Genomic DNA, 13,076 nt, shown 5'->3' on the forward strand with positions numbered 1-13,076 from the left:
AACATTGTCAAACATGCCATGTCAAAGTATCAATGTCCGATACAAACAGCGGCACACTCCCCATCCAAAAATCAGGAAATCTTTCATCTCTGTTAAAGCAGGATGTCGTGGGATAAACAAAACCTGTTTAATACAAGAATGAGCACTTCACATTTTGATTTTTATGCTGCTTTTTTAGAAGCCTTCAGCATGTTTTAAAGGGGACCATCGTGTCATGTATAAATTTCCACAGTTATTCCCATAATTCAGGACGATCCATTGCAAACCCACAAACCATAAAACCAGAACATGTGGTTTTCACATTTTCTCTTCATATGTGATGAGTTCCAACCAGACTTCTTTAGTTTCTCAATAAAAGTGCCATGTTTTTCCACATAGTACTCAAAATGTCCTAAATTATGAAAATTAAATCCAGGAATTCTTTCACTGAACGATAGCCCCCTAGATGTTTCCTAAAGAATTTGAATGTTGGGGAGAAAGGGGCACTATGCCTGAGCAAGGGCATGTTTGAGGTCTCGGAGCAACATGGAAGCCATGACGCTCTTCTCTGTGTTGATGGTAAGCAGTGCCGCAGAAGACTCCTTCTGTTCCAGAGACACCAGGACCAGAGCTCCACTGCTGACTGTCCGCCCGGCAAACCTGCAGACAAGTCCCGGCACATGGGTAAACGGCACCAACCATCAAATGATAAAAGACAAATAAATAAACCTTTGTACTAAACACTTCAGTCAGTTATAGATATTTTTAAAATAACCAAATATTTGCAAACAGGTGCACAACCTGACAGACTGAAATGAACAAACAGGGTTTTATGAATGTGGACAACAATATATTACGCTTGACGGTTTGAGTGATTAGTTCGTACTATTTCACAGTAAAACTCGAACTTTATATGTACATTACAATTTTACATTATAGTTGATCATTTATAAACTCACCTTGGTAAAATAAGACAATTATTGCTATAAAAGACTGAAAGATGAAAGAATGGAATAAGCACAGTATTACTTTCTATTATAGACTTAGACTCGTTTTTACTGTCATTCAGTAAAAAACATCACAGATGTCACAGAACGAAATATCGATGCACTGCACGAATAGATAAAAACACAGAATAAAACACAGAACCAGTCCAAGGTATGTGACAGTGATAAATACAGGTGAACGCCTCATTAACTGGCACAAGTTGGGGTCCATAAAATCGAACCGCGAGTTATCTGAAACCGTGAGTTAATAAAATTGACCAAAAACATACAGCAGACTTTATACAGTAGTCTAAATTTTCAGGGTCCACAAATCGACTGAGTAAAGCTGAAACATGTGTCACGCTTACGTGAGTTAACGGGATTCACATGTAGGTAAAAAAAAAAAAACTATCAATAAATGTCTCTGTATCTGCGTATACGCACCATACAATAAATAAATAAAGGACATGGGATATTGCACATATGAAGATGCTACAAGGATAAAGTTGCTACCAGATGCTACAGTGTATTCTATATCCTAAATTCTATAATACACAGTTCTTTCTATCGATTTGTATTTAACTGTCTTAAGGTGGTTGGGTAAAAGCTGTCCCTGAATCTGCGTGTTTTGCAACTCACGCTACTGTATGTCTACCTGCGGACAGAAGGGAAAACAGATTGCTAAAGGGATGTGAAGTGTCCCTGATTATCCTTCTTTCCCTGGACAAGCAGCGCTGTTCTTCCAGTTCACCAATGGTTGGCAGCCTGGCCCTAATAATCTTCTCTGCTGCCCTCACGACCCTCCCCAGTGCCTTCCTGCCTGCAAGGCTGCTACTTTCATGCCACAGAGAGATACTACTGATACTACTGGTGTGTGTGTGTGTGTGTATATATATATATATATATATATATATATATATATACACACACTCAACAAAAATATAAACGCAACACTTTTGGTTTTGCTCCCATTTTGTATGAGATGAACTCAAAGATCTAAAACTTTTTCCACATAAACAATAATCACCATTTCCCTCAAATATTGTTCACAAACCAGTCTAAATCTGTGATAGTGAGCACTTCTCCTTTGCTGAGATAATCCATCCCACCTCACAGGTGTGCCATATCAAGATGCTGATTAGACACCATGATTAGTGCACAGGTGTGCCTTAGACTGCCCACAATAAAAGGCCACTCTGAACGGTGCAGTTTTGTTTTATTGGGGGGGATACCAGTCAGTATCTGGTGTGACCACCATTTGCCTCATGCAGTGCAACACATCTCCTTCGCATAGAGTTGATCAGGTTGTCAATTGTGGTCTGTGGAATGTTGGTCCACTCCTCTTCAATGGCTGTGCGAAGTTGCTGGATATTGGCAGGAACTGGTACACGCTGTCGTATACTCCGGTCCAGAGCATCCCAAACATGCTCAATGGGTGACATGTCCGGTGAGTATGCCGGCCATGCAAGAACTGGGTCATTTTCAGCTTCCAAGAATTGTGTACAGATCCTTGCAACATGGGGCCATGCATTATCCTGCTGCAACATGAGGTGATGTTCTTGGATGTATGGCACAACAATGGGCCTCAGGATCTCGTCACGGTATCTCTGTGCATTCAAAATGCCATCAATAAAATGCACCTGTGTTCTTCGTCCATAACAGACACCTGCCCATACCATAACCCCACCGCCACCATGGGCCACTCGATCCACAACATTGACATCAGAAAACCGCTCACCCACACGACGCCACACATGCTGTCTGCCATCTGCCCTGGACAGTGTGAACCGGGATTCATCCGTGAAGAGAACACCTCTCCAACGTGCCAAACGCCAGCGAATGTGAGCATTTGCCCACTCAAGTCGGTTACGACGACAAACTGGAGTCAGGTCGAGACCCCGATGAGGATGACGAGCATGCAGATGAGCTTCCCTGAGACGGTTTCTGACAGTTTGTGCAGAAATTCTTTGGTTATGCAAACCGATTGTTTCAGCAGCTGTCCGAGTGGCTGGTCTCAGATGATCTTGGAGGTGAACATGCTGGATGTGGAGGTCCTGGGCTGGTGTGGTTACACGTGGTCTGCAGTTGTGAGGCTGGTTGGATGTACTGGCAAATTGTCAGATTTAGACTGGTTTGTGAACAATATTTGAAGGAAATGGTGATATTGTGTATGTGGAAAAAGTTTTAGATCTTTGAGTTCATCTCATACAAAATGAGAGCAAAACCAAAAGAGTTGCGTTTATATTTTTGTTGAGTGTATATATAACTCCACGGTTACCCCATAAAGGTCGCTGTGATTCACAGTTTTTGACAAGCTGAATTTCATTTGAAGAGGTCAGAGATTCCATTTAATTCTGACAAAAAGTGCAATCTCTCAATTCTTCCACAGGGGGAGAAACTAAACCCCAGGGGGTGGGGTGTTTTATAAAGCACTTAAATTCATTGTGAAGGGCCCATTTCAAATTCAAATTAGATATCTAATTTTGCTAATATTTTCTCAAAGTTTTTAGTGGTCTCATGAAGCACGTCGACCATTACATGGCTGGATGCATTTCTCTCCACTCTGGACTGCCTGTGCCTCTCTGCACAACCACTTTCTGGTTACGATGTTTTGTATCTTTAACCTACTGTGAGTAGCGTTTACAGAAGCTCCTCTACACAGGCTTGCTTTGAACGAGTGTTACCTTTTGTTGGGTTTTAATTCCTGTGCTGTATAAAGAAATCTTATTTATGTAATAAAACATCTGACTTTATTAACTACAATTGCACCATTCCCTATGTAAATTACAAAGTAGTAAAGATGCATCTCTAAGGTAATTATTAACATAACATCAGTTCAGGGTATCCTCATGAATAAAAATGTATGAAAATAAATGTACAAAAATTCATTCATATCCACATATACATCAGCTGGGCAGCTGTGATCACATGACTGGAAGACAAAAATATGGCTGGTCGTGTGACCGAAAAAGGCCATATTCAATCATGTTTTTCAAATCTGCACCCATGTTTCTGGGTGCTAAAAGCGAAACACGCATTGTACATGTATGTGGAAATTTGTGGGAATGTGCACAAAAATGTCTCTCAGAGCATTTCATAAGAAATCACACAAAACACTCAATGAGAACATGTTGCTATGGACCGATTCAATCATGAACAACAAAATAGGAATTTAAAAAAAATGTAGAATTAAACCAGCTGTTTTGTATGAGATATCAGCTGATGGAGCTCAGGCACGGCTGAACGTGAACTGTTACAAAATGACAAATGAAACCAAATCTAAGTACATCATCATTTCCATGACAAATTTATGCAATATGTGATTTTATTATAGAATCCTCATATCCTCATCACTACAAGACTTTTCTATACATACTTTTCTATAGTCAAATTCTAATTATTTGACCTGCCGGTGGAGGACATCACCCACGGTAAAGGGTGGGCACCTTTTCGGAAAACAAATAAATAAATACATAATCATCCTTGTGCTTTATAACTATTGGCCAACACTTAACTAAAATTAACCTCTAACCTCATAAATCCTCACATTAGAAAGTTCTCAAACACCTCAAACCTTGTAATTACCTTAAATTAATGAGCGAGACAAAAAAGGAAAATGATGTGACATAAAATAGAATGCAGAGCTGCAGACACTCTATTATCCCGGCTGAATAAAAAGCTATTAGCGGCGGGACACGCCCTTTACGCCAGTCAAACTGAATTTAACCTGTTTTTATGGACTGTGGGCGCCTGTGAGTGTGGGAGTCGAGAGACCGAGCAGTATGGGGACACCCTGTCCCACCCGCTCCCTCTGGGGCGCTGGCTGGGCCAGAGTTCATGGTTTCCTTGGATACCATGTCCGCTCACTGGAGTAAATCTGGGCGCACATGGTCTCCATTGAGAGTGCTAACAAGAGGCAGACAGGGGCTATGACCCAGCGTGACCCTCTTTGAGGGCGATATAGCCGAGCCCCTCCCACACACCCCCTCTGGCGCTCTGAGCCTCACGTGGCTAACTCCTAGCCATCTGCCTCCATTTAGCACAACATCACTGCAACAAAGCCCCCCCCCCGTGGCACCCCGTTTAGTCCCAACAAACAGCCCACAAAGAGCCCCACTTAGGGCTGACAAAAGCTTGGGAAGGGCCCCCACAGGACAGCCCGAGGACAGGCGCCGTCACAAAGCCTCGCAAAGCGGCACGACTGGGAGTCACGAACACGTCCGCCAATTAGCACGCTGGGTTAAAGATGGGGGGGCACAGAGGGGACATGCATACACAATAAAACTGCTCGGACGCGCAAATGTTGTGTATCTGGGAGCGTCTCTGGGGAGCTGCTAAATTACCATCAACAGAGAGAGAGGGAGTTTATCAGGGAGCTCTCGGGGACGGCGGAAAGAGTCCTCCTCCGGCTTAATTAAAATATTAGCCACTTCAGCAGGAAACACAAGCCATTGAAGGAGAGGATTAATTTCTGTCAAAAACACCAACCCCTTAGCTCTAAATAATTCAGCAGGTTTATATTAATCAAAATTACAAAGAAGGAAATTTAACATGTGTCCGGTGTCGCGCTTCATTCCAACCACAACGATTCGATTTATCTCACAAGTCATTTTTGTTTTCTTTTTTATTTTTGTACACTGAGAACATGCGGAATTGCTATTAAACATAAAAACAAACATGCATATCTGGCCGTGTGTCCGGTCCCCTTAACCCTCCTCCTGCCCACGCTGTCAGCAGCCTTAGGCGTCCATGTCGTCCCTGCGGCTTTGCTAATGGATTTAGGATATAAATCTATCATTTACATCATTTAACCAGTTAACACTACCCCGAGGCTACTTTCATTTTGTCTCAGGAGACGCCGCTGTGGGCCTTTGTTCACATGCGGTAATAAGAGCGAGTGAAAAGAAACACAACACTGTTTGATTTCTGAGCGTTGGTTTGTCTTGAAATATTTAAGCAATTCTTTGCAAATCTACACCGCATCGCCGCCGACCAAATCAGGTGCATTTTTAAAGAGGTGAAAAGAAAGATTAGGGACTAGTCGGTCTTAAACAAGTCATTGGTATTCTCCTGCGCTCTTCACACACTGGATTAATTGCAGAGTATGGAAAGAAAAGCAAAGCATAACCTCTGGACTTAGAGCGGGCGGATTGGCATCGATCGGCGGGGCAGCTAAGCATCGCTCTCCAATTATCTGTGATTCTCCTCAGCACGGAGAGCCTGTGTGTGCCATCTGCCTCCCCTCCACCCTGCCACTGCACAACACAAAGCGGGCTTCACCTTTACATTCACCCTCACACAGAGAAGACAAGCCAGCCAGGGCTTCGGCTCACCAACCAAAAAAAAAAAAACAACAACAAAACGCAGGATGTCTCCAGCACTCCCTCCTTTGAATTTAATGTAAACATTAAAGCGTCTTCGCCTCTCTGTAAATGGTTCTGGTCAACTCTTATCCAGTGTCAAAATGCCAGGTTTTCTCCTAAAACCAGCTGAGACCAAACGTGCGAAAGCTGCAGCTGGATGCTTTTGTTCCTTCCTGGTTCTTGGCCAGGTGGACAAGTGGACGAGTGTCCTTCAACTGAATGGTCACCAAGAGCAGAGCAGATCCGAACACAAGCAAACCGACTCAGAGCGGGCAGATGGCCAGAGCTATTAGCCCCAATCACAACCACGAACCTCCACACCTCTCCGGCGCTGCGCCATACAGACACGTGGCAGCGCTACACTTGAAGGGCAGGGGCGACGGCACGGGGGTCAAAGGTAACGTGAGGAGGAACAGGCCGCAGGCGGAAAAAGAAGAGGAAGATAAATGTCTTTCAGCTCCGTGAGAAATATCTGCTGCTGCCGATTTAAACATGACAGTTACTGTATGTACGAGTGCTGACCGCTTACTGAATCTTCACTGTTGTCTTAATTGTACAATTACACACAAACAGCCAATCTGGACAACCACAAGACAGATCGTACATCACAGTACACCAAGCTAATCTATAATGGAGAGACCAGACATTTAGTTCCTCATGTTATAAATGATCGTCAATTAAATCTTAAATAGGAACCAAAAATCACCTTCACTAAAAAGAGCAAAATGCACACTGTTTGGAAAAACATAATTAAATTGTATTCAAATGTAAAACAAAGAAAAAGCATAGCTTATAAATCAAAAGAGTTGAGGTTGTTTGTTTTTATTGTTTCCCCCCTTTTTGGGGAAGAATTAGGCCTTAACCACTGGGATTGGCAATGCATGCAAAATTCAATCAAATTTGCTTTCAAACGGACTGAAAAATGGAGCATATTTATTCTATTCCGCCTGTTTAGACATAAACAAGAACAGCGTTTTCTACATTTGCTTTCCTGCTTGATTTATTGCCATCCTCCTTTCCAGCAATCAATTTCTGTGTTTCAGTGGCTGTTCTCCCCCACCACTCCATTAGATGCCTATTTGGGAAAAGCAGTGCTGCACCCTGCTGATAAACAAGGGGACTGCAGTATTACAAGCTGTGGTTTTGTGAAACATCACCAGAGTTTAAGATAAGATTGACTTCACTGCCAATAGTCAAACACTATGATATGTTACACTGTGTTTCCCCGTTAAACCCAAACGGTTGCTCCTCTGAAGGCGGCGTTTGTTAGAAAGCTCTTTCCCTGATGGGTCGTGGATAGAGATCACCTCACCCTTCACATTTATTGCAGACCGACCTCCAAAAGATGCAGAGCAGATGACTCCGTGGTGTAAGAGTTAGACAACCAGCCTACTGCCTGGGAGACTGACTCCAGGTGTGACCACTACAAATACTTCTTCTCATTGTCCAAGGAAACGGGTACCAGTCTTTGTTGGGGAATTAACCTGCAATAGACGGACATCCTGTCCAGGAGAGGAGTCATAGGCATTCATCCCCTTCACACTATAGAATCCAGCTCCAGCCTGATGAGTCTTGAGGCCTGCATAGGACGTACTTCTCCAGGTCCCCGTGATAAGATCTCAGTGGGCGTATTCAACTGCTCCACCTTCAGTGTGTTACTCAGTGTATACACAGCGGCGATACCTAGCAACGCTGTGAAAACATTATGGCAGCTATGAGTTTCACACGTGTTTTCATGTTCTCCAATAAAGAACATGAATCAAAAGTCACAAGACGGAAGAGAAGAGATTGTTTTTAGCTCCGATACGCAATTAGCAGAGTAAACAACTTGGAAAACATTTTGGAATTGTGTGCAAAAATAAGAGAAAATGTCTCATGGGAGCTCTTTCCAAACGTCAAACTTGATAAAGCAGATGGCAACAATTAAACGTTCTTCTAAAATTATGCAAAAAAAAAAAGAAAAAAGGAATAAATAAAATATATAAATTAAACAAGATATCTAACACCTGTGCAGTCAATGCTAACAAACCAATAACAAACTGCATACTTACAGTGAAAGATTAGAGATTAGATTAGATAGAACTTTACTGATCCCTTGGGAAGACTCCCTCAGGGAAACTGAGGTTCCAGCAGCATTGTATAGCAGCACACAGGGTAAGAAGCACACAGAGCATCAAAAATGAAAGTAAAAAGAAAAACAGTTTGCAAATATAAATCTAAATACCAGACATGCTGATCAATACTGGTCTGATGCTGTTCAATACTGGTCTGATGGCCTGAAGGACAAGCAGGAGCCTATAGGAAAATCTTTCAATTATAGCTGAAATGATTATTATACTGATTATTAACTGACTAAAATAACTGACAGCTATTGTGATGCATCATTTTGAGTCTTTTATTTTTAAAATAAACATTTTCTTCGATTTTAGCTTCAAAAATGTGAGAAATTTCTAGTTTCTTCACTTGTCTTTGCTATAAACTGATTATCGGGTTTTGGACAAAACATTTCAGGATGTCAATTTGGGCTTTGGAAAACACTGATCAGCATTTTTCACCATTTTATGGACCAAACAACTAACTGATTAACTGGGTAAATAATCTATAGATTAAATCAATAATGAAAGTAATTATCAGTTGTGGCTCCGTTTTCAGTTCTGCTGTTGTTGTATCCACTCGTCCACTTCTTACAGGACGTCAAAAGTGTCCACCAAGTTTGACAAGGCAACATTTTGTCAGCGATGAAGTCCAGATGCAGACAGAATTAAGGAAGTGATGGAAGACGGTGGCTTTATTGTCACACCACGGGGCAACTTTGAGAGCGTGACTTCCGTTTCAGCCTTGAGAGAGATTGATAGCAGGGAGCAAACTGTGCTGCTGCTTATTCACAATGAAGTATGAGCTTATTGGACACAGGATGCTCCCACCAGCTAACATTGATTTCCACTCACTCTTCCAGTTCTTTGTGGCCTTGCACTTGTGTCGCTTTCTCACCTTTTCCCTCAGACTTCCTCCCTGTCCATTCGGTGTCTCATACATTTTTCTTTTACATCCTTTAATGTCATCTCTCTGCACTAAAGCTGTAAATAAATTATCATCAGAAGACCAATTAGGAGGGAAAAAGATGAGATGGATTCATGGAAAGCCAGAGAAGACCAAAAGACGGACACAAGAGCAGGAGGACCGGGCGCTGCACAGAGGGAAGGGATGGAGTGAAAGGCAAAGAGGAAGTGAAAGAGAGACAGCGGCGTGGAATGAGAGACAGATGGGGTTGCAGAGACGAAGTGAAAAGAGAGACGGAGCAGGAAACAAGGAGAGAGGGAGGTGTAATTATCTATCAGGTGTTCAGGTGTGCGTGACAGAAGAGGAAGCTCATTAGCACACTCTGTGTACACCAATTACACAGCCAGGCTTCTCAGGGCATTCCCCTGGCATGTCTGCACCGCCTGACACGCACAGACGCACCGGCCACATTCATCGCCTCAATCACACTTTAAAAAAACAAACAAAAAAACTAACTAAATAAAAATACAGTCGTGCTGAGAACCACGGATCTCTGCATTTATAACGCCCTTTCAGAGATAAAGCAGCATTTGCATCTTCCAGCTGCTGCCTGCACAAGCTTTAGAGTTTGGAGTGTCACATTTGTTCACACATTCATTTGCAAGTAAACTACCTCTGCAGCTTACTAAACTAATAATACTTTGTTTTAGGATACTTCAGGATGTTTGCAATCACCACAGTGGATCATCTGTTTCACCCTATCCCATATGGAAGTGCTTATGTGATTTTTAGAATCTGCATATTATGGAATATCTGCATGAATCACTTACAGAAAAGCAACGCCGGAGGAGGACTGCTAGGCTAAGGTAAGCGTCTAACTATGAATGTGCCATTTTTACAAAAGAAGCTTTACATTTAGTAAGGAAAGCTGCACTATGTAGGGACCCTCTCTGTGCCACCACACAGTTCTAATGGCAGTTTCCTCTGTTCAGTGGTGACAAGAAGCGATTTACTGAGTGTGTTTAGCCTGCCATGTGCCATTACACTAATCAGCTGGTTAGCCTATGACTTTGTTTGTGTTTCAAGTTAATAATGCACTGATTAATTTTGTCCAGAGAAAAAGGTGACCCTCAAAATGCCGTCAACAGAGCATAGATTTTAAAATCCCAAAGTTCCCCTTTAATTTCTAAATTGTACAAGGACCTTTACAGCAACTATGTTAAACAATAAGTCAGAGAATGGAAAAATTATGGATATGGTTGAGTCTTCATTTGTTGCACTGCGGACCCAGGTGGCCCACTGTGCAGCAGGTCCCTGTGCCAACTACACTCAACTTACCCTCTAATTTTCATACCAAGTAAAGAAAAAAGTAAAGATACAAAGAGTTTTTCTCCGTAATGTGCCAAAAGCAGACATAGTGATATACCAGTTAAGCAGACTTTGCTCAAACATAACGCAAACTATTTTTTTTCCATTTTCTATGCAGCCAATTCTGGTGTTGTGAAAGGTGCACGAGCAGGAAGCAGTTAACTTCAAGAAGCATTTTAATTATTTAATTACCAGATATGTAGCATGGTTCTCCTTGGCGGGAAGGCACGGTTGGTTTCGTTTTACAAACAGGAAGCAAAAATAAAAATATCAAAATATACTGCAAAATGAAATTACAATGCTGGTCCCGTGCACCGGCAAAATTTCCTGTATATTCATTTTGTAAATTGTTTTGTCAATTGTGTCTGTAGCATGGACCAAGCAGAGGGTCACCCCTTTGAGTCTGGTCTGCTTGAGGTTTCTTCCTCATATCATCAGAGGGAATTTTTTCTTACCACTGTCACCTGTGTTCTTGCTCTGGGGGTTGGTTAGACCTTAGCTGTGTGAAGCGCCTTGAGGAAGCTTTGTTGTGATTTGGAGCTATATAAATACAAATAAATTAAATTAATTAATTTAATTTAATTAAAACTGGTAGAATGCCATATGTGTCGTACTAAATCAGGACTCAAGTGTCATGATACATATTGTATTGGAAGGTAAGTGTATTGTCTTACCTCTAAAATATGTACACAAACAGACACCAGGACACACTCAATCTCACAGAACCAGTAACATGGGTAACATCCTACAGTTACATGGGGACATACGCTCATTTATGGAATAACTCCTCATTAAAACACAATATACATAACTGCTCCAGCAGTTGATTTGTCTACAAAGGTCAGCCGTATGACATCAATTACTGCAAACAAGAAGATGTAAGCAACACTGAATTAAGTATGGTGGCATGGTGGCCAGCAGGGACGCCGGTAACGTGTTGCTGTAATCTGACTGCTTTTTTCAGTCACAAGTAATCCAACACGTTAATATTTCCACATCAGTAATCAGTTCCTTCTCTAAGTCACTGTGCGTTACTATTTTGTATTTTTATACAGTGTAACTCAGGGATGCCCGACCGGTCCATCGCACAGACAGTGCCGGTGGATCGCAGCATTAAATCTGCCCCGTGGGCAAAGCAGCTCCAAGTTGAAAAAACATTTGTCTCTCAAAGCGCGGTAACGGCAGCACACCTGCACTGAGCTTTACTAAGACATTTTTACACTTTGTTTTCTTTAAAACTCTGTGCCGCTCTGCGAGTGTCCTCGCTAAAAAGACCTGCAACACGTTAACAACAAATACTAACGCTCTTTATACACACAAATGCACCTAAAGTCTTTTTCTGAGGAGGACATGGCGTAAAAAAAGACACTGATAAAACTTTCTTACCTGTCAGTTTGATTGTGCTTACTGCATAAATACATATTATCCATCCTTCCTGCTCAGACGGAAAATCAGGGGTGAATCCAGACAGAAAGGGAGTGTGGGTGGGGACATGGCCCCCCACAATACCCCTAGATTAAAGGTCCACTTTTGAAGACATTTTTTTTTCATACTACTACTACTGCTACTTATAATAAAAATAACAATAATAACAATTTCAACAACTAAAATGTTTAGAAAGAACTTAAATGTTAGAAAAATGGTACAAAGTTAATTTATAAAGAATGTAGATTATAAATTATAAGTTTTACTGTTACAGTGCTGTCAACAGTTAAATATGAGGTCAAGAAAGGCTGACTTTATTTCATGTTTTACAAAAACTATTTTTCAGGAAATAGTACTTAAGTTCAACTTAAAATGTCAGCACATACACATTGTTTATTTCATGTTACTGTTAAGAATGCAGTTCCAACAAAGTGAGTGTTGGCAAAACTGGTTATAACTTTCACACTGAGGTGGCAGGGAGGTTGTTGTTGTCAGCAGCTGCTGAGAGTAACTAATAAAGTAACTAGTAATCTAACATAATTTCTTTTAAAATTGAGTAATCAGTAAAGTAAGTTACTTTTTCAAGGAGTAATCAGTAATCAGATTACATTTGCTTCCAAAACAGAATGTCCCTAGGTCAAGACCATCCGTACCAATTCTCCATGTAATGTGGAGTTGCGACAAGAAGGGTATCCAGAGTAAAACCTTTGCCAAATCAAAACACAGATCCATATCTGGTCTGCTGTGGTGACCGTGAGCAAAAATTGAGAACCTGAACGTGGTTATTGAATACTTTAACCTGTTAACAGATCTGTTTTTAAAACTCATTGTGTGTTCTGTGCAACAATCTGTCCTTATAGCCAGGTGGTGCAGTTTTCCAGAAATTGATAAGATACGATCTATATATCTCAATCAGTCATTTTGTGTGAAATGCTCCATTTCCACAGTCAGCTGA

General features: G+C 41.5%; 1 protein-coding gene across 2 annotated transcripts in view; it reads right to left on the reverse strand.

Moving 5' to 3' along the window:
• Positions 1–284: 284 nt before the first annotated feature.
• ap3b1a (adaptor related protein complex 3 subunit beta 1a) overlaps positions 285–13,076 on the reverse strand; it is a 138,197-nt gene continuing 125,405 nt past the window's right edge. For both annotated transcript variants that reach the window (XM_034192186.1, XM_034192185.1), the window contains exon 27: positions 285–639. In XM_034192186.1, the coding sequence (XP_034048077.1) occupies positions 486–639 (154 nt within the window). In that variant the 3' untranslated portion in view covers positions 285–485. The remainder of the gene's footprint in view (positions 640–13,076) is intronic.

The sequence above is a fragment of the Thalassophryne amazonica genome, chromosome 17, assembly GCF_902500255.1.
Source record: "Thalassophryne amazonica chromosome 17, fThaAma1.1, whole genome shotgun sequence".
Taxonomy (NCBI): domain Eukaryota; kingdom Metazoa; phylum Chordata; class Actinopteri; order Batrachoidiformes; family Batrachoididae; genus Thalassophryne; species Thalassophryne amazonica.